This window comes from Petaurus breviceps, unplaced genomic scaffold (assembly GCF_028583685.1).
Source record: "Petaurus breviceps papuanus isolate PSGF00001 unplaced genomic scaffold, PetGlider_PUasm1.0 90633, whole genome shotgun sequence".
NCBI classification, from domain to species: Eukaryota; Metazoa; Chordata; class Mammalia; order Diprotodontia; family Petauridae; genus Petaurus; species Petaurus breviceps.
This window is the reverse complement of record NW_027187293.1, coordinates 7,481,118-7,503,671: the sequence shown is the minus strand read 5'-3', so window position 1 is coordinate 7,503,671 and position 22,554 is coordinate 7,481,118. Positions and strand designations below refer to the sequence as shown.

The 22,554-nt window shown below is 36.1% G+C and overlaps 1 protein-coding gene across 1 annotated transcript in view; it reads left to right on the top strand.

Annotated features, from left to right (window-relative positions):
• The window catches only part of RYR2 (ryanodine receptor 2), an 864,696-nt gene that overhangs the window by 536,885 nt on the left and 305,257 nt on the right, over positions 1-22,554 (top strand). The window contains exons 29-38 of the mRNA XM_069064486.1: positions 3,612-3,820; positions 5,756-6,108; positions 6,837-6,951; positions 8,552-8,712; positions 10,574-10,733; positions 11,130-11,216; positions 14,622-14,848; positions 16,772-17,576; positions 18,952-19,152; positions 21,729-21,834. Of these exons, the coding sequence (XP_068920587.1) occupies positions 3,612-3,820; positions 5,756-6,108; positions 6,837-6,951; positions 8,552-8,712; positions 10,574-10,733; positions 11,130-11,216; positions 14,622-14,848; positions 16,772-17,576; positions 18,952-19,152; positions 21,729-21,834 (2,424 nt within the window). The remainder of the gene's footprint in view (positions 1-3,611; positions 3,821-5,755; positions 6,109-6,836; positions 6,952-8,551; positions 8,713-10,573; positions 10,734-11,129; positions 11,217-14,621; positions 14,849-16,771; positions 17,577-18,951; positions 19,153-21,728; positions 21,835-22,554) is intronic.

Below are 22,554 nucleotides of genomic sequence, written 5' to 3'. Positions count from 1 at the left end.
TCTCTCATACTGTGAACAAGTGTCCTTTTTACTGTATATTTAGTGCACTTTTTTGCATTTTTTGCGTTTTTTGTTGGTGATTTCACTGCTTAAAATGGCCTCTCATAGAGCTGCTGATATTGCAAGTGAATGGCGAATTACACCCAGATCTGAAAGGGTATAGAGAAAGGGCTCATTTTAGTTTAGAAAATACGGTGCTTTTAAGGACGCTGAGCTTGTCTTGCAACAGAAGCCTATCTTTTTCATAGCAATATTCTTCTGGTAATGAAATACAGTTTAAAGAATTAAAATTGAAGGTCACCCAAAGGGCAATGGAGAGGTGCATGGTGGGGGTTTTTAGGGTATAGCATATTGCCAAATGTTTGTAGTTTGTCCTTCAGTTTCAAAGGAGGCCAATTATATCAATGGTAATGACTTGTTCATGAATTGAATTTAAGTGAGGCAGACTTTTCCAAAATTGTCACCCCTCCCTCTTGCTTCCTGAATCATTGGAAGTCCAATGGCAGGATAAAAGTCAGGATGACTGGCAAGGGCTAGGGATATAGTAGATGACCTTGGTGTCTTCATATCTCACCAAGCTCTAAGTTTTCCACAGCTCCAGCTGCCTTTGTGACCTTCATCCACCCATTCCTCTGTGGAAAATTTTCACACACTTGGGGTGAATATCCCCCTAACTCACCAATAGGTTTGAGGCCTGTTGTTTATGATCAACTTGGTTGAGTCCATCTCCCAAGATGATTTACTGGGGTGTTGCCACAACACACGTTCTAGCTTTTTGGAGCCACAGGTGAGAATGGGGTGAATTAGGTGGGCACCAAAGGTGGATGAGCTACCCTGAAAAGGGTTCAGCAAGTCTACTAGAGGTGCTACTCCTCTTGAACACCTCATACAAACCTTGTATAAAAAGTGGCATATAAAGTATTTCATCAGACAAAGATAAAACTGGAAATTGAGTTGCAGAAAGGGATAACTAATGAGCTGTGTGCTTCATTGGTATATTTACAATGTCAAGAGAATTAGAAGAGCCACCATGTTGTTAGATGTTATAATTATCCATGTTAGATGTATCCATGTGAAGGATTTATAGGAAGATATGGACAAGAGTCACAGAAGACAAAAATGAATGAATGGTTTGTAATCTGCACCTGTGGATGGAATAACTACATTGATTAGATCATGTAGATCCATGGAAATATCTAGGAAGTAAAAGCTGAAATCCATGTATTGTATTATTTAAATTTATCTTCATAGGTAATTTCCTTATATTTTTATGAGGTATGAGTAGTCTAGGAATATGCATATACAGTATTTCTTTGGTAGAGTAAATATGAAAAAATACCAGTCTCTTTACAAATAAGGAAAATACAGCGACATCTACAGTTTGATGTGATGTTTCCAACTATTTGCTATTTCCCACTATATAACAAATAATATCGTGGGCCAGTTTATGCTAAAGAGATTCAGACTGTCTCAGATCTACTTTAATAGTTTAAGCATCCTTGCATGATTATTCATGACCCTCCCAGGAACATCTGCTCTGAAGAACAACTCTCCTTGACTTGTACATCAATGTCTATCATAGCTGTAGCTCCAGCTACACTTTCTTATTTTGAGGGTGATAATTGATATTTCCTTAAAAACAGCTACATAAATTCTTGAATTCTAGTTTATAGCACCAACTGATAAATACTTATATATGTGTATGTATATATATATATATACACACACACACACATACTTATGGGAATGTAAATAAGACAAGTGGCATTATAAATTAATAAATATTATTTTGTCACTTAGTGCTGGTTTCCCAGTTGTATGATTTTATTACATTTTAATAATTGATCTATAATAAAGCAAGAGGCATAAATCACATTGGCAGAACAATCTACCATATCTCACTGCATAAGCATCACGCTGTTTTTTGTTTGTTTTTCAGTCCAAAAATTGATTTATAACCTTTCATCAAGTAATTGTCACGTGATATAATTCTGTTGGTTGCTCCACTTAAAAGGTAAACAGAACAGTAATGTATTCACCAGGGGCATATAAATACACATTTATCTCTTGTGTGTTGTGAACCATAAGCCTAGAATTCCCAGTGCACGCGCCTTGTCAGTATATTTTTGAAAGCTGACCTTGTGGTTTGTTTAGAGTGCTGCAGTAATAACTATATTGTGACTCAGCCCAACAAAGAGGCTTAAAGTGCAAGGGGAATAGGAAGGAAGGTGAAGCTGCCATGAGTAAGTCATGTGATATGGTAAGATTTACATCTTCCTGTACGAGCTGAACTGAACAGTTTGTCTGCAAGCTATACAGGTTAGTAATAAATGATTTTTAATTAATACCAGCACAACTTTTTTAAAGCTTCATATAAAGGTGGCATCCAATTTTTTTGAAAAAAAAATTGGCATAAAATCTGCAATAATTATGTGGTGAAATATAATACATTATTTGTAGTGCAAAACCTCTGTCTTATTGCCTTGTTTATGATCTTGCCATAAAGATTATTGCCTCAAATTATTGGTTCATATAACTTCAGTGTACCTTAAATATGTACATTTAATCTTTTTTTCAAAAAATGAAAAGTTTAGAAAGAAGAGATGATATATCAGGTGTGTCATAGTCACATTTTCTTTATAACATATGTACTGTTCTCATTTTTTTTTCATTTTTAAAATCTCTGTTAAATTATAGATGCAGAAAATGCTTAGTTTGATACTACATTCAATAATGGATAGATTTTTCTAGCCCTTATGTGCATTTAACTATAATTTTTCAGTTTCTCAAACATTTTAAGCATCTACTATGCCCAGGACAGTGGGCAAAATCCTGAGAATATACAAAACTGCTCTTGATGAAGAGGATAGAGTGGCAGAATTGGGACCAAATGCAGATCTTCTGTCTCCGAGTGCTTTTTTCACTACATTGTGCAGCTGAGGGTAGTCTACAATGTCAGTAGATCTTTAGCATTTAAAAAAGAAAGGAACCCACATAGAGTTTTAACTATATACCACTGACCCATTTTTATTTAAGAAATACAAGTTAGATGAATTATTTCTTTGGTTTGATGTGTGTTATCGGAATCTTTGACCTCCCTGCTAAAATTGCCTCCTTATAGTTTGCTTTCTCACACTTGTTTGACTGATAGTTCTTCATGTCAGCTTTGTTAGCTTTCCAAAAAGTGACCTTCTTACATTTAGTTTTCTTTCCTTATCTAAATACTAGACACTGTCTAGTTAAAAAAAATAGCACCTCTCAAGTTTTTCTTGGCAGTGAAGATGTCACTATTCCATTGCAAATCTGTAATATGAAAATTAATGTTTCCAACTGCTTTCTTAATATTACACTCTATTCCTGAGGGATCTTTGGGGTGTGTAGGTGGGGGGGATCAATATATTGGCCAAGTATGCACTCCACATAATATTTATTTTATTTTTAATTTATAGAAAAAATGAATATTTCTGTAACATAGTATAATAAAAAGATGATTTAACATAAAACTTCCCATTTATTATATACAACTTACTATTTCTTTTAAATAAATAATAATCATGTAAATTTTTTTCTTTTTTTTTCTTCCTTCCACCTGTCCTTTTTCTCTCCGACAGGATTCATACCAGTATGCAGCCTAGGTGTGGCTCAAGTGGGAAGGATGAACTTTGGGAAGGATGTCAGCACCTTGAAATATTTCACTATCTGTGGGTTACAAGAGGGTTATGAACCATTTGCTGTTAATACAAACAGGGATATTACAATGTGGCTGAGCAAAAGGCTTCCTCAGTTTCTTCAAGTACCATCAAACCATGAACACATTGAGGTCTGTTTTCTATATTGAGTTCTTCAGATGTTTATTGGGCATTTTTTGGGGGGAAAACACAGTTTTCTGTAACTGTTAAGGGAAATTCAAAAAAGAAATATAATATAGGCCTCACTTTGGGAACCAGCCTGTGATGCTTTTAACCTGTTACCTCCTGTGCCTCCAGTTTTTCTGTGAAACTTCAGAATCTGCTAGTTTTCCCTACTGATTTTTCCTGTTCCTAGTACACTTTGGTCTAGTTCTGGGCTCTCTTCATCTACCTACTGTAGAACTGATTATAAATTTTTACTTAACCTTTGCCCTGATAGCTGTCAAATAAATATATATCTTTAAGGGGCTTCCTTTCTTCGGGAATTAGTTCTTTTAGATAATTCTTCCTTTAAACCTATAGTAGAACAAAAATACTTTGTAAGTGAAATGGTTAATAATAGACATTCAGAAATCTGACCTTAGACACTTGACATACTTACTAGCCTTGTGACTTTGGGCAAGTCACTTAACCCCAATTGCCCTGCCTTCCCCCTCCAAAAAAAACCAACCAAACAAAAAATAATCATAGGCATTCTGCTCTAGTAGTAAGAACGATGTCATGGTTTCTCCTAACTCAGTAAAAATGCAGAATTTAAATGTCTTTGAATATTTCTGCCATGCTTAATCACTTGTTTTAGAAGCAATAATCTACTTATTCACAATATTTATTATAGCCACCCAATGTCAGTATATGATTTTCTTCTGCTATTAAGTACTTTTCCAGATACCATTACTGATATAGCTATTGATCTCATTGATAAACAATGACTTATTGGGGTGGCTAGGTGGCAAGTGAATAAAAGTGCCAGCCCCGGAGTCAGGAGGGAGCACTTGAGTTTGGATCCGCCCTCAGACACTTAACACACACACACACACACACACACACACACACACACACACACACACAAATAACTAGCTGTGTAACCTTGGGCAAGCTATTTAACCCCCATTGCCCTCCAAAAAGGCAAAAACAAAACAAAAAAATGACTTATTTCTTTTCCATATGCAGTTCCAGGCTCAATTTATTCTATCCTTATTTTTTGTAGTAAGGAGTTAAGTAAAACTTAAAACCATTCATCGGATTAATGACAGAACTAAGAATGTATCTCCTTCTCCAGGGAATGAATCAGCCCAGTAAACTAATCAATGTAAAGTCATTTATTAAGTGAGCACCATGATGAGTACTTGATGTACAGCTAGAAAAGCAAGGCAGTCCTTGCACTCAAACAGCACAGAGGCCTGAGGGAAAGGGGGGATGGAAAAGCCCAGAGGACCTTGCTGTGCGGCTGATGAGCTTATGATGAGATCTGGTGTTCCAGAGGGTCCAGCAGTAGGGTGAATGTTAAGACCAAGAGGTCTAGACAGAACAGGGGCCATATAGACTGTATTGTCTACTGATCTTCCATCTTACTAGACAGTTTGTAGTAGTAACATTCTACTCATCAATACAGTATGAGCAGCCATGTCAACCATGCAACTGGGGGTCTAGAAGGGCCCAGAACCAAAACTGTTAGGAAAGTTGGGCATAGGCTTCAGTGCTGTAGAGGAACAGGCACTCTGGACTCCCTTCCCTGAGCGTGAGCATGTGTGTTTAGCATTGAACAGCAGGAAAAAAGAGGAAAAGAGAAGGGGGAATTGACAGTGAAGTTAAGGGGAAGGGAGGATCCCAATGAGATCTAGGCAGAGGAGGGACTAGAGTGGGAATTCCTAATCTAAGTCCACTCTGCCCTCTTGTCCCCATTGGGATCTCAGTCCTCTCTATTTTGCACCTGTATCCTTTAGAAAAAAAATTTAAAGTTTAAGCAATTTATGAGAATTGGAAAGTGCAAAAGTGTATTTTAATCTTTAAATCTTTAAAAAGAAACAAAAGATATGATTTAAATTATTGTTATTTTCACTTGTTAGGTGACCAGGATAGACGGCACTATAGACAGCTCTCCATGTTTAAAGGTTACTCAGAAATCTTTCAGTTCACAGAACAGCAGCACAGATATCATGTTTTACCGCCTAAGCATGCCTATTGAGTGTGCAGAAGTATTCTCCAAAACTGCTGCAGGAGGGCTACCAGGAAACAGCCTATTTGGCCCGAAGAATGACTTGGAGGATTATGATGCAGATTCTGATTTTGAAGTTCTAATGAAGACAGCTCATGGTCATTTGGTACCTGACAGGGTAGAAAAAGAAAAAGAAGCCACAAAGCCAGAGTTCAATAACCACAAAGATTACACTCAGGAGAAACCTTCTCGTCTGAAACAAAGGTCATTAATGTTTAAAGTGTGATTTTGGCTATGCGGTCAGTCTTTGTGAGGGAGGGGAGGTTGTAGAAGATGGTAAGGGATCTTCCACTCTCTAATAGCTTATTCACATCTAAAATTAATATAAATTCTTTTAATAACAATAATTCATATACAGCACTTTCAGGTATATAAAGCATTTTACATACATCATTTGAATCTAATAACTCATATTTTGTATAGAATTTTAGAGTTGTAAATCATTTCCCTTAACATATTCAAAAAATCTACTAAGTAAAAAATAATTATTATTGAGAATTAATATGATTGAGAAATTTTTGGTATTCTCAATTTAAAAATAAAGAAACTGAGACTCAGAGATTTTAACTGATCTATCTAGTCACATAGCCCTTCATTTATATCAGAAGGATGTTTTCCCCCAAGAAGATAAGAAGATTAGTAGTCTTGATTGAAAGCTAAAGTGCATCCATTTTATCAATTATTTTTATGTTTCCAGTTTAGCTATAGATGAAACCATAATATCAGAAGTCTTTTAAGACAATACAGTGATGATTTTCCACCAAAAATTACAGTGACAAAGATGAACTATGAATAATGGTATAGGTGATGGAATTATCTGAGCCAAATGTAATGTTTTGTAGATCATATAAAAAGTGGATATTATGTCTCTTTCTTGTATAAGTTACTACTATGTGACTATGTTCATTCCTCAGTCCTTTAACACTTTCCAGGTTTATGCTCAGAAGGACAAAACCAGATTATAGCACAAGCCATTCTGCAAGACTCACTGAAGATGTTCTTGCAGATGACAGGGATGATTATGATTACTTAATGCAGACATCTACGGTATGAAGTTTCTGTCTTTTACCTTTTTAAATTAAAATTTTATTTGATAGTTACTATGTTGCACATTTTACAGTTTACAAAATTATATTTTACTTTCCCAAATTTCAGAAATTTCTTTTCAAAAATGATTGCTCAGTTTTTTTTTCTATTTTAAGAATTAATTTTTAAGGTTCATTTTTATAGCATGTGGGTTTGTCTCAACAAGGGGAAAGCAAATAAGATACAGTGGAATTTTTATTTGAGAAAAGATATTTCCATGAGAAAATGAGCCTATTGAGGTTTTATGCATAATTTATTTGTAAAATTAAATAATACTACTTGATTTTCAGAAGTACATATAATCTCTAATATTCTTCTACATGGTTCTTTGCCTGAGAAATCTCATTTATTAGGTATTTTAGGTATCAGGTAGTTTGCTGTGGAAATAAATAGGAAGGAATAAATATGCGATATATTAATTAGGAAGAAGCAACATGATTTGCCAACTGAGTAGGTATATAAAGTGTGAGAGAGAAAAAAGTTAAAGATAATTCCAAGGTGATGGATCAGTAATGTTATGAACAAAAAGACAGAAATTCAGGGGATTGACAAATGATGAAAAGATGATGAAGTAAAATTTGGGGCATGATGAGTTTGATTTCCCAGGAAGACATTAAACAGAGTTGGAAATATGGGACCAAATTTCTGGGGTAATGTTGGGGGATGGAAATAATGATTTGAAAATCATCTGTATAGATATGAATATTTTTTCCATGGGAAAGGGGTGAGATCACCAAGGGAGAGAAATATGAGAAAAAAGTAGAGGGCAAAGGACAAAACCTTAGAAGACATCCACATTTAAGGGATGTTTTGGCTTTTTTATTTCCAGTACATGCACATAGTAGGAACTTAATACATTTTTGAAATTTAAATTGAAGAGGACAAGTAGCCAGTAAAAGAGATAGAGAAACAGTTGATGATGTGGTAGAAAAATTAGAATGAAGGGTTATAGTTTTCCATATTTAAGCAAGGACTACTTTTCCCCTGCCAGTGTATTTGTCTTACCCTCTCTCTTCTAAACCCCAAAAGGGAAAAACAGTATCAGTTATAATGTCCCTGTGTCTGATTCAGATTCTTACATACTTAAAAAAAACTTCAAGATTGAACAATTTCTTATAGTTTTAAGAAGTGAAATATTTAATTACTGAGTTAAGGAAAGAAAGATATATTCAAAAGAACTAAAAATTGTATTCTAAAGTCACCCTCAAGGAAGAATACATTTGTTCTGGCTCGAAGGTTTCAGAGGCTTACAGGCAAAATGAAATAATGTGTATATTCCAAATCTGTTATACTTGAGAATGAAAAAAATGCCCACAGATAATTTAGTTTATTTCCTTGAAAATAAATCTTCCTCTTTCACTATTTCTGATTTCTCATACATATATTTTTTTGTGAAATTATTACTCTGTTACTAAGTACCTTCATTAGGTTAGGTAATCTTTAACAGAAGAAATGAATGTTTTTAGGCAGATTGGAAGTTGAGACTAAAACTAATGTATTATTGTAAACCATTTTGTAAACCAGTTATCTCATTGATAATCTATTCTTAACATTTATACAGTATTATTATTCTGTGCGAATTTTTCCTGGGCAAGAACCTGCTAATGTTTGGGTAGGCTGGATTACATCAGATTTCCATCAGTATGACACAGTCTTTGACTTGGACAGAGTTCGGACAGTAACAGTTACTCTGGGAGATGAAAAAGGAAAAGTACACGAAAGGTTGGTTTCCTTTACTTTTATTTGAATTGAATAAAATTTAATGTAAATTTTGCATGTGTTGATGAACTTGTAGAGTTGTTTCTTGAATTTAATGTCCAAGGTAATAGTCATTGAATAGAAACAATTTAACCTGGCTGTTCATATCAGTGTCCCTTTTGGTACCCTTTCCCATAAGTCAAGATTTTGAATCTAAAGAAAATAATATTGTTAAATAGACAGAACTTATCTGCTATGGGTAATAATTGTATTTTCAAGTGGTTTTGTACTTGACTGACAATGGGGTGGGAGGGAACAAAAAATTCTATATTCATGATTTTAGGTATTTGTGATGAGTAATTATTATATATTCAGGGTTAGTTTGATATATGCATCTTGGGAAATGGTCAGTCATGGTGGGGAGAAGAATATGGAGACAATGTGGGATAATAGTTTAGAGTAGGTGGCTAGAATTTGAATGGAGACTGAGGAGTAGTGGGTTCTTTTCTCAGCTTTGCCATTGACTCGCTGTGTGGCTTTGGGTAAGTCACTTAATCTTTCTGTGCCATCTTTATTTTCCATTTGTAAAAATGAATCAAACTCAAACCAAACCTTCAAAAAAGTGAAGAAGTCTTTGTCTTCCTTGCAGAATAAAACAAGAGAAGATCTAACCATTCCCATCCACTTCTGTGCCCATCCATCCTCTCTGGTCTGCTGGGGCAGGTTTTCTTGGAAAGAGCTCTCCATAGTGTTGCTTCTTTCCTGTACCTCCCAATGTCATTTTCAGTTACTGGGAAACTTTATCCCCTGCTTTCATATAAAAGAGCCTGAAAAGTTGTGGGATTAGTACAATTCTGATGAAATGCCTTGCTTTAGTATGGGAGCAGGAGCAGCAAACTTCTAGTAGATTTCTCAGGGGAAACCTTTGGCTTTCAGAGATGGCGACCATTTAATGAGTTTCCTATAATAAGAAAATAGCTATTGTAAGGATAGGCCTGCTGAGTGGGAGAGATGATTTTGATGTGTGTGGATGGGAGGAGGGGGGTTAGAGATGTAGAAGAAGTTATTGGGGAGACAGTCTTATATAGATGGCACACAGAGAGACAGTCAACTCTTGATTATTCAGAGGCCTATTATCTAGTTTGTTGATTATCCAAGCACTTCATTTTAACTCCTCTCCCTCCTCCTGCCTTACTTTTGGCTGGTTTGCTCTACTTGTACTAGAGAGTGACAGAAGAAGGGAAAGAAGTCGGCTTTACTGCTTATTACCATCTCTGGCTAATGGTGGGGCAAAATGTTAAAACTAATGGCTAAAATCAGTTTTTTCATTGTTGTCACTGGATTTTTTTATATCTTTGCAAAGCACATCCCATATTATAGGTGACTGGGAGTTGACTATAGAGGGATTTTGATGTATAGCCAAATTTTGTGGATCTTGAATATTTGGTGGCTTACCTACCAATGTAATAAAGCCGTCTTTTTGATAGTATATAGAAAGAAATACTTCTTGACTCAGAACAAGGAGGAAAGGGCATGAAAATAAAAGTTATAATTGTTATTTATGTATAGTTGAACTTTTTTGAACCTCAGAAAAAAGTAGTTTGGTTTGAGTTTTTTGAGGGAAGGTGCAGGTCAATTCTTACTTTTCAAACTTGTTGACCTGTCCCTATTAGGTATGAAACTTAGAAGAGTGTAAGACCTGATTCAGAATTCCCACTGAAGTCAACAAGTTTTGCTCAGAACCACAGAATCAGGTCCATTATGCACCTATCCCATTACAGCATGCGCTTGTTGCTTGCGCAGTATAATTTAGGTTTAGTGTGCAAAATGTACATGTTTGCTGTATCTGTGGGTGTACATAGATTAAATGTCTTTTGAAATTCAGCATCAAACGCAGCAACTGCTATATGGTGTGTGCGGGTGAGAGCATGAGCCCTGGGCAAGGACGCAACAATAATGGATTGGAGATCGGCTGTGTAGTGGATGCTGCCAGTGGGTTGCTTACCTTTACAGCAAATGGCAAGGAACTGAGCACATATTACCAGGTACCTATTTCCTTGCTGACATCACATTTTTAGGGTTTTATGGAATATTTATTCCGTTTAAGGGAAATACTCTTTTTTTTGAAAGATATTGATGTTGGTGAAACTATCTTTATAAAGCAGATTTGAATAATTTTTAAAAAATGTCTTAATTCTGCCTGTTGATTCAAGTTTTAATAAGAATTGTGTCTTGAGACTTTGAAGGAAAAGGTGCTGTAAAACCCCAGGAAAAAGCCCATAATAAATAGAAATGTACTCTATAACTATTTTTTGAAAGATATTCAAAATATGAAGGAAAATTCTGCAGTCATTTGCTGTGATTTATTCCGTAGTAATTTCAAAAATATATTATCTTAGAATTTCTTATTTTTCAGTTCTTATATTTATATATTATTTTAGGTTGAACCAAGTACAAAATTATTTCCTGCAGTTTTTGCACAAGCCACAAGCCCTAATGTTTTCCAGTTCGAGTTAGGAAGAATAAAGGTAAGTAGAGGAATTGACATTTATTTTTTTGTATTGGGATTCACAAAGAACTGTCTTATCAGGTTGAATTGGGTATTTTATTAGCATTCAGTATAGTTAACTCTCAGTATCTTCAACTTTAGGCTCTCTTTTTAATGAGCCTTTCAGCTCCTGAATGCATACATGAGGGTAGCAGTTCTCAAATTTTTTGCTTTAAGTACCCCTTCATAGACCTAAAAATTATTGAAAGCCTCCTTCCCTTCCATTTCCCCCTCCCCCGCCATGAACTTTTGTTTATGTGGATTATATTTCTTTTTACCATAATATAAATTAAGATATCTTAGCATTATTATGAAAATGGGGGACCCCAGACCACACATTGGAAAAGGCTACATTGGAGCGCCATTGGTATTTCCAAGATCTAAAGAAGAACTGGTTTTATTGACCTGAAAAATTAAGTGTAACTATTGATAATGCTTAATTTCTAGAGAAAAGTTTATACATGAAATACATCTGACTTAAGAATTTGGAGAGTATAATAAAATTTAGAAACATTGACTTTCATTAATTATTCAGTGATTTTTTATAATTTTCAGATCACTAAGAGTAGGAAAAAATTGAAAACATTAAGGGCAAGACTGAATGTGCATATTATTTTTTAGGGAATAGAAAGCTGGCTGTGTTTCAAGTCCCTACAGTGGCTAGGCAAATCATTTAGTCTCTCATGGCTCTAGGAAACTTTCTCTAAGACTTTAAATTGCAGGAGAAGGTATTAACCTGTATTTGTAGTTATTTCTCTCACCCAAATGTCTCCTATATCAGTGAAAATGTCCTCCACTTCTGTCTCAACTTCATCATTCAACTGAAACTATTTTCTGCAAAGTTACCAGCGATTTAATTGCCAAATTTGATGACATTTTCTCAGTCTTCATCCATAACCTATTTATGTATTTTGACACTATTTGACACCTGCTTCCTGTGGTTACTCTCCCTCTTCCTTAAGTTTTTGCAATACTGCACTCTCCTGGTTTTCTACCTACTTGTCTGACCACTCCTTAGTCTCTTTTGCTAGATCTTCATCTCAGTCATGCACATTAACCATGGGTATTCTCTAAGGTCTGCCCAGTTCTCTCCACTCACATGAGTTCAGTTATCATCTTTATGCAGATAATTACCAGATGTGTATATCTGACCTCATTGTTTCCCTAGTCCTGTATCACCAATTGCCTTTTGGACATCTCATTTTGTATATCTCATAGGCATATCAAACTTAATATGTCCAAAACATAACTTGTTATATTTTTCTCTCAAATCCTCCCCTCTTCTCACATTCCCTATTACCATCAAGAGTACCATCATCTTTCCAGTCACTTGGGTTTACAACCTCAGTGTCATCCTTGACTCCTTATTTGTACTCATACCATACAGCCAATAAAATTTAATAGATTAAAATTGCACTAAGATTTTTGGGATCTGCATTATCTCATCTTTTTGTTTTTACCTTCTTATGTATGTCTTTTCTTTCAACTCACACAGCCACCACCCTAGTTCAGGCCCTTATCACCTTTTGCTTATTAAACTTTTGCAATAGCCTTCTGATTGATTGTTCTACCTCAAGTCTTTGACCACTCTTATCTGTTTTCCACTTGGCTACCAAAATGATCTTTCTGAAGTGCGCATCTCACCATGACACCCCTTATCCAGTAAACCTCAGTAGTTTCTTATTTTTCTAAGTTGAAATATAATATCCTCTCTTTCCATTTAAAGACCTTGATAACTTGGCACTACTCTATTTTCCAGTCTTATACTTTTTTCCCTCTACACTGTCAATGATCAAGTTATCCTGGCCTATATGACATTCTTTTCATACAACACTGTATTTCCCAACTCTGTTCCTTTTTACTGGCTGTTCCCCGTGCCTGGAATGACTTCCCTCATCACCTCCAGTTCATAACTTCCCTGGTTTCTTTTAAGACTGAGGTTATAAGGGGCGGCTAGGTGGCGCAGTGAGTAAAGCTCTTGCCCCTGAGTCAGGAGGACCCAAGTTTGGTTCCGGCCTCAGACACTTAACACACACACACACACACACACACACACACACACACGCACGCACGCACGCACACACACACACACACACACACATTAGCCGTGTAACCTTAGGCAAGTTACTTAACCCCAAATGGCCTCCAAAAGGCAAAAAAAAAAAAAAAAAAAGACTCAGGTTATAACCTAATTTCTGCAGGAGGCCTTTCCTAGACCTTCTAGTACTAGTCCCTTCCAAGTACATACATCTTGTATGCATTGACTATTGGCATATTGACTTCCCCATTGGAATGTAAACTTGTCTTGAGCAGAATCATGTTTTTTCCTCTCTGTGTATTCTTAACTTTTAGTACAGTGCTTGTACCTAGTAAGTACTTAATGAATATTTGTTGACTGATCCTCACAGCAACCCTTGAGGTAGATGATATTATAATCACTATAGTTTAGCCTTTCTTCATATCTAACCTAGATTATTACAACAGCCTCCTCATTGCTTTTCTTACCTCATCTCCCCACTGTAGTCTCTTTTCCATTGTGCAGGGTGGTTGAAGGCATGATGCCAGGCTTAGTAGGTTCTTGGTAAATGCTGGTTGACTGATTTAACTCATATCTGAACATTAGTCTCCTTGCAAGAAGACTTCTAGTTATCTTCTAGGAATCTTATAACTTATTGAGACATCGAATTGCAGCCTTGAACTTTTTAGGAAGTTTTTTTTTTTCTTGCATCAATCTCCAAATCTTTCTCTATAGGTTCTACCTTAGGTTTCTGTTTCTTCCTTCTGAGACCCAGTCAAACAAAACCCTATCAAAATTGAGAGTAACTTTCTATATGAAAATAAATTAGTATTAGTTACAAAAACAAATATAATTTATAGCTTCTGTTCTTGAAGACCTTAGAGTCTGATAGGATTTGAGCCACAGCTCTTTCGCAAACAGGCAGCTAGATGGCACAATGTATACAGTGCCAGGCCTGAGGTCAGAAAGGCTCATCTTACTAAGTTCAAATCTGGCCTTGACACTTATCAGCTGTGTGACCCTGGGCAAGTCACTTAACTTAGTTTCCTCATCTGTAAAAATGTACTGGAGAAGGAAATGGCAAACTACTCCAGTATCTTTGCCAAGAAAACACCAGATGGGTTCATGAAGAGTCAGATATGACTGAAAAATGTTATGACATCTGTCCCAAGCCATGTAGCTATAGTCAGATATTTAAACTGAGTCCCACTTGACCCACTTTCAAAAGAAGGGATAATACATGCACTACTAGCCTCACAGTGTTGTGAAAAATGTCCTTTGTGGAATATTAAATGTTATGTAAATGTCAGCTACTGTTAGATTGCAGAAATATTTAAATGATCTTTTCCTCTACTTTGCTTTTCTCAGAATGTAATGCCACTGTCAGCTGGATTATTCAAGAGTGAGCATAAAAACCCCATCCCACAGTGCCCTCCACGCCTCCATGTGCAATTTCTCACACATGTTCTTTGGAGCAGGATGCCAAACCAGTTTCTTAAAGTGGATGTTTCCCGAATCAGTGAACGCCAAGGCTGGCTAGTGCAGTGTGTGGATCCTTTGCAGTTCATGTCCCTTCACATCCCAGAAGAGAACAGGTTGTTTTTGTTTGTTTGTTTGTTTTTTACATAAGAGCCTTGAACTTTTTGGGGGGAAATGTTTTTTTATAAAAGGCAAAACAAAATAAAATAAACACTCTTAATTACCTTTGACTGATAAGACTCTTTTCTTTGAGTCAAATTGGAATTTGATTTTTCCAATGAAATGCTGAGTAAAAAAATTCAGTTTGTTTAAATTCAATTTAACATACATTTATTAACTGTGCTGGAGACTTAGAAAATGATTGCTGTCATTTTACCTCTAATCTCTTAACAACATATATAAAATCTACAAGTACCTGCTGTGATAGAAGAGATAAACTCTGGGTTAAGATCTAGGATTGAAAAGTAAAGATGTGAAGTAATACATGTCTGTTTTCTTTTGCTTGAGCAACTATAGGAGACAATCTCAATTTCAATAACTTTAAAACTGGGAGTCTCTTTTAGAGGTTTTACATCATAAAACTATTTTAGAAGTATTATTACCACATGGATCTACCCATTGTATTAAATAATTATCTTTGGAGGTTTATATATACTCTTGTTGGAGCCAGGTACATTACTGATGTCCCTTTATTTTGATTATAACACTTTTCTTCAGCTTTGAAATTCTAATGATTTTGCTTCTTTCAATTTGGGGTAAGTGTTAATGTTTGTTTATGTGTATTTTAATTAGAGTCAAATATTTTTTATATGATAGAAGCAGAAATTGCAAACATATTTTCCCACCTCTGGTAAATATAGTCTGTATTATCCTGGACAAATCACTAAACCTCCCAGTGCTCTAGGCCCCTCTCTGAGATTATAAATGACAGAGAAGATGCTGATTCCTATTGGGAGAGGAAGTTTCCTCACTTGGGATTTCCCAAGTGAATTGGGATCTCAGTAAGATCAGTGTCTTTCCCCAACCCTATGTTCCTACCTTATCTGTATTTTGTTTAATAATTCAATTAATAAAATTGAAACTTTAAAAATTATTGTTTTTATAATGAATTAAGTTGTTTCTTGTAATATAGAGTGTGATAAAACCCTTTAAGTTTAAAAGCTCAGACCCTCTCAGCTCAATTTTTGGTTTTCCGAAAGGAACCATATTAGTATTCAGATCAGTTCTGGATGAAGAGCAAAGATTCCACTTTAGGCAGAATTTGGGCATATATAATAGGTATGTTATAATAAAGAAGATGCAGATTTGCTTCCATTTGTCTGGCTACCAAAAGGGCTTAGAGTAGATATTGACTAAATTTATTCTTTTTTTTTTCCCTTTCGGAGGGCAATTGGGGTTTAGTAACTTGCCCAAGATCACATGGCTAGTTTTTATTTTTTTTTGGGTGGGGGCGCCTGTTAAGTATCTGAGTCCGGAACCGAACCTGGGTCCTCCTGACTCTGGGGGCAGCGCTCTTACTCACTGCACCACCTAGCTGGCCCTACTAAATTTATTCTTTAACTACCTTCAGATGCATTTTGAAAATTCATTTCAACAAAGATTTTGCAAAGTGCGTATTACATGAAGAACACTAATCACTAGGAAAAATATGAGGATTGGCTAAGATGTAGACTCCACCTTCATGGAGGTTGAAGTCTAGCAGGGAAATAGGTATGGCATATGCACAAATAACTTTTAAAATGTCAGTGATAGCATATCTCTAATTAGTGAGAAGATGACATTATTCAGATGGTACCTGGGCTATTTCCTTTTAAAAAAAATGCATCTTTTATAATATGAATAAATACTCTTTAATATATATTTTTAGAAGTTTGAATTTTCATTCTTTATCAAAAATAGTGACCTCATGTGCTGATATTGAAACTATATTAATATCTAAATAAATAACTTTATATTTACTGTTCCCAAATTTTTTCTCTAATGCAGGATTTTTAATATATTTCTTTAAGCTTGTTGCTAATACCCATAACCTTTTACAGGTCTGTAGATATATTAGAATTGACGGAACAAGAGGAATTGTTGAAGTTTCACTATCATACTCTCCGCTTGTACTCAGCTGTCTGTGCTCTTGGGAACAACAGAGTGGCTCATGCTTTATGCAGCCACGTGGATGAACCCCAGCTTCTCTATGCTATTGAGAACAAGTACATGCCAGGCCTTTTGCGCACAGGCTATTATGACCTGCTGATTGACATTCACCTTAGCTCCTATGCTACAGCCAGGCTGATGATGAACAATGAATTCATTGTCCCCATGACAGATGAGACAAAGAGTATCACCCTTTTCCCTGATGAGAACAAAAAGCATGGTCTCCCAGGGATAGGCCTCAGTACTTCCCTGCGGCCAAGGATGCAGTTTTCATCTCCCAGTTTTGTAAGTGTTAGTAATGAGTACTACCAATATAGCCCTGAGTTCCCACTGGACATCTTAAAATCCAAGACCATACAGATGCTGACAGAAGCAGTTAAGGAGGGCAGCCTCCATGCTCGGGACCCAGTAGGAGGGACCACTGAATTCCTCTTTGTACCTCTCATTAAACTTTTCTACACCCTACTAATCATGGGGATATTTAATAATGAGGATTTGAAACATATTTTGCGGTTGATTGAGCCCAGTGTTTTTAAAGAAGCTGCCAATCAGGGGGAAGAGAATGAAGTGCTGGAGAAGGAACTTAGCATTGAAGATCCAGTGTTGGACAGAGGAAGTGAAGAAGAAACCAAAGGAGAAAAGATACCCAAGGAAGGATTGCTTCAGATGAAACTTCCTGAGCCTGTTAAATTGCAGGTAATTTTATAGAATTTAGAAAAATTTCTCTGTAATTCTCCCCATATGATTTAAAATTTTTATTTTAACCCTCTCTTGTAATGGATTGTCAAAATTCTGATGTATATGTGAAATCGTGTGTGTGAATGTGTGTGTATGTATGTATGTATGTATTACACCAATACTTTGCCAAGTACTGTGGAAATAAAGATGAAACAGACTATGCATATACATATAGAGGTATAAAAATATACATACAAAGTAATTTTGAAAAAAGGCACTAGTAATTGGGAAATCAGAAAAGACTTTATATGGAAGGTGATATCTGAGCTTAGACTTGAAGGAAATTAGAGAACTCTAATAGGTGTAGGTTGAGGAAAGAAAAAATTCTTGGTATGGAGGGACAGCCAGTGCAAAGGCCCAGACATAGGCCTTTGCACTGGCTGTCCCCCATGCTGAAATGGGAAGTGGAGTATAGAGTATGAGATACAGTAAAAAAGGCCAGTTTAGCTGGGTTGTTGATACATGAAGGCAGGTTTGGCTGTATGACATGAAGCCAAGTAATGTGTTTCAGGGCTGGAAAGGTAGATTTGGGCCAGGTTGTGAAGGGATTTAAACAGCAGAAAAAATTTATATATGATCCTAGAAGTTAAGTTGATATTTTGATCATGCAAGATGGTATCATACCTGAAATAGGCAAGTAATGATGTTTAATTTCATTAATAAGGGTAGAGAGAGGAACTTTTATCTTCTCTGATGCTCTAAAACTGTCAAAGTTTCTCTGTTACTGTTTTTTTGGGGGAAAGGCATCAGGAAGATAACAAAATATAGTCTTAGTTACCCTCTCTTATTAATAATTTCCAGTTTTCTTCCTTTAGCTTTGGAAAATAATATTACTCGATATGTTAGCTAATTAGAAATACATGAAGTTAGAATATATCTTCCCATTCCCAGAGATACGTGGCTTTTTTAAATGGCAAATTTATTTTGCACAAAAATGTGTAAAATCATTACATAAAAGCTGTCTTACTATTTTGGAAGTACCTTCTATAAAGTTCATTATTCTGTTCTATTTTCATCTCCAGAGACAATATGATATTTTTGTTAAAGAGCTTCTTCCATGTATTAATATCACAATTGCTGTTGAGTGACACTAAATAGTTTTCTGAACTTGGACAATATCAGTCTATGAATAGGCAGATCTCTACCTTACATGGGCTGTAATGTGTGGGTATATAGTTTTATGTATTATATACATATATACACATATATTAAGCACATGCACACATGTAATTACACACATACATACACACTTCAGTATTACATAAAATCCATGCAATAGTTTTAATCTTTATAAAGGAAGAAATTATATGTAATGGTCTTCTTGTCTTTTCAGATGTGTCTTCTACTTCAGTACCTTTGTGATTGCCAGGTACGGCACAGGATAGAAGCCATCGTTGCCTTCTCAGATGATTTTGTAGCTAAACTTCAAGATAATCAGCGTTTTCGATATAATGAAGTTATGCAAGCCTTAAACATGTCTGCAGCATTAACAGCTAGGAAAACAAAGGAATTTCGATCTCCACCTCAAGAGCAGGTACAATCCAGCCAGCTGAAATGAAAATTCCTCTTTTCTACACCTGGTATAGTTCATTCAGATCTATGTCATGAGGAATTAAGCTGTACATTATATAATGTGCTTTGTGCTCTGATGTAATAATTTCTTCACATTACTTTTGTCTTTGGGGTTGTTGTCTTGTGTTCTTGCAATGCTTGCCTTTTTGAGGCTTTACTTACTATCGTTGTACCCAGAAAATGCAAACAAGACCCAAGAAACAATTTAGAATTGGACCCTTTATTATACACCATGTTGGCTGATCAGGTCACATGGCGGGCTGACAAGGTACCACCCCACCGTCCCAGGTCTTACAGTAGCAATCTCATGTAAAGCCTCAGTTTTTAAAGGGATGCTAGGTGGCCAACAGTTAGGTATTATATAAGCAGAAACTTGCAGAGTCCAAAAACAGTGATTGGTCAGTACACACCTCGAAATTCCCTCTGGTGCCAAGTCTCACTGACCCGGAAGCCTGCCCACCTCTGTGAAAGTGGGCTGCTTGGGTAAGGGTGGACATCCTTTGGGGGAGGGTGGAAGTGACCTGGCAGTCTGCTCACTTCCCTGAGAGAGGGCTGAGGTTGGGCAATGGAAAAACCAGGTACAATACTATGAACACAAATTACTTTAAAGTCCTTTAATCTTGCAGAGAAAATTTTGGGCGCAAATTTGCAACAGGACTTAATGAAAATTAGTTGATACTGTCATGGAAACTGAGAGGAAGCTGTAATGGTAATGGAATTTAAAGATCCCCTTGTATTAGCTTGGTTTTCCAGTTGTGTTAAAACCCAGAGCTTTTGAATCCCACTTGTGGGATGGATTTGTTGAAGGGAAGAGAGGGGGCTGAACTGAGAGGAGCTGGTGCCATGGATTTAGAGAGAGGCCCAAGCAGAGAGAGACCAGAAGAACTTTTGGGATCAACATCATGGAGGCAGAGAGAGAGAGAGAGAGAGAGAGAGAGAGACAGAGAGAGAGAGAGAGACAGAGAGAGAGAGAGAGAGAGACAGAGAGAGAGAGAGACAGAGAGAGAGAGACAGAGAGAGAGAGAGACAGAGAGACAGAGAGAGAGAGAGAGAGGCAGAGAGGCAGAGAGGCAGACAGACAGACAGACAGAGAGAGAGACAGAGAGAGAGAGAGACAGACAGAGAGAGAGAGACAGAGAGAGAGAGACAGAGAGAGAGAGAGACAGAGAGAGAGAGAGAGAGAGATAGAACTGCCAGCCAAAGCCACCCAGATTGCTGAGGGCCAGTTGGAGCTGCCCACATGACTTTTGAGAACTGCCACCTGAAGCTGCTGAGAACTGATGAGGCATAACTGTGGTGCCAAAATCTTTGAAGAGGGTCTTGCTAATGTTTTCAGAGGTCCTGAGACTGTTCTGCAGGCAGAGAGTGAATTGATGAGGACCCTGGAAATGTATATTGTGGCTTTGTTAAGCTTTGTGTCCCCAGGAACAGAGATTGCTGAGAATTTGCCTCTGGTCAAGATGAAGCAAAGTCCTCTTCTTGGGTACTGAATGCTGTGATGATATTGTAAACTTGTTATGGCTTAGGGGTAGATGGCCTTTGTGTTCTCCACTACCCCTTTGAAAGGATGCTTGGTGGTGATGGATGGTATTGTAATTCGGTTGTGATCCAGGGGTAGATGACTTTTATATTTTGTCATTGACCAAATGATTGTACTTTGTTTATGACTGGAAACCAATCTCCAGTTGAATAGAGAGAAGACTTTGTGATTGACTAAATGATTGTACTTCCCAGGGTGGAGTACTTGGACCTTAGTACTTTGTGATTGAATTGAGAACTTACTAAATGACTGAGTTACCCTGTATTTTGATTTTGATTTTGATTTTCTGTGGATGTTTTACCTTAATCTGTTACTGAATAAATGGAGTTTGCTATGCCCATAATCAGAACCTGGAAGTTGTCTGTGCTTGGTGTTACAGAGGCACAATGAAACAAATCACATTTGCTTATTTTGTTGTTGAGTTGTTTCAGTTGTATTCAACTCTGCTTGATCCCATTTGGAATTTTCTTGGCAAAGATACTGGAGTGGTTTGCCATTTCCTTCTTTAGCTCATTTTATGGATGAGGGACAGAGGCAAGCCAGGGTTAAGTTATGTGTTCAGGGTCACACAGTGTCTGAGGAGTATTTGAACTCAACAAGTTGAGTATTCCTGCTTCTCAGCCCAGTTCTATCCACTGTGCTACCTAGCTTCCCCTTGATTATATTACTGAATTTAAATATTCTGAAAGTTCAAATGACTTTAGCAGATTGGAGTTAGGGAAAAACAAAGCTAATTCCAAATGAGCACTCTTCAGTATTATGAAGCTTTGAAATAATTTGAGCTTGTGTGATCTTTTTCATAAGCTGGCTTCCTTTGATAATAACCAAGTGGGCAAGAATTAAGTTGTATATGCAACAGATTTTGAAAACTCTTAATCCTTTATGTGGTTAAAATATATTTCCTTGTTTTTCCTTTGAAGTTTGTTTCCTCATATCTATTCTAAAATATTTTAGGATATTATTCTCTTTTCACATTTTTTCTTTTATCTTCCTGTCAGATCAATATGCTCCTGAATTTTAAGGATGAGAAAAATGAATGTCCATGTCCAGAAGACATTAGGGACCAACTCTTAGACTTCCATGAAGATTTAATGACACATTGTGGTAATGTTGTATTCTTTCTTTGTACCCTTGTACTTAACACGGATTTGGCACTTAATTGCTTGTTGATACTAGTAGCGTCACTTTATATAAAGCCGATTTTAAAGTTAATAAATTTTAACATTTTTTACAATTCTAATGATATGTACAGTTTAGTAAGAAAGATATAAATATTTTCTTTCAATTACAATTTTATTTTGGAATACTCTAATAGCTTAACTTGCCAGATAATTCATTCACATTTTTTTTCTTTATACATAATGTAGTATTTTCAAGGGTCATTATTTTAATTCACCATGCTTTTGTTTTAAAATTTTGAATTTTATTGTAAAATTATACTGCAGTTTCCCCTAAACAGTTTGTAGAAACACAGTAAAATACACTAATCAAGATTGTTAGAAGTAATCCCAAGGCATGGATAGCTAACATCATAATTGTATTTCTTCTACTTTTGGTATTTATTACTGGAATTTGTTGTGTATATATTTCTTTTATGAGGAGAATGTTGGATATTTATACTTAAATCTCATCCCTTTTCTCAGTATTACAAAATTATCTCTCATGAGATTTAGAACAATATTTTTGTCCAGAGTTGTGATGTTATTAGGTTGGGGAATTCTTCATTTGGAAACTTCCTCCATTGATACAGATTGGTAGCTTATTAATAGTAGGAAAGTTAAGAAATAGCTAGATAGCATTGATTTTGTATGTATAAGACAGACT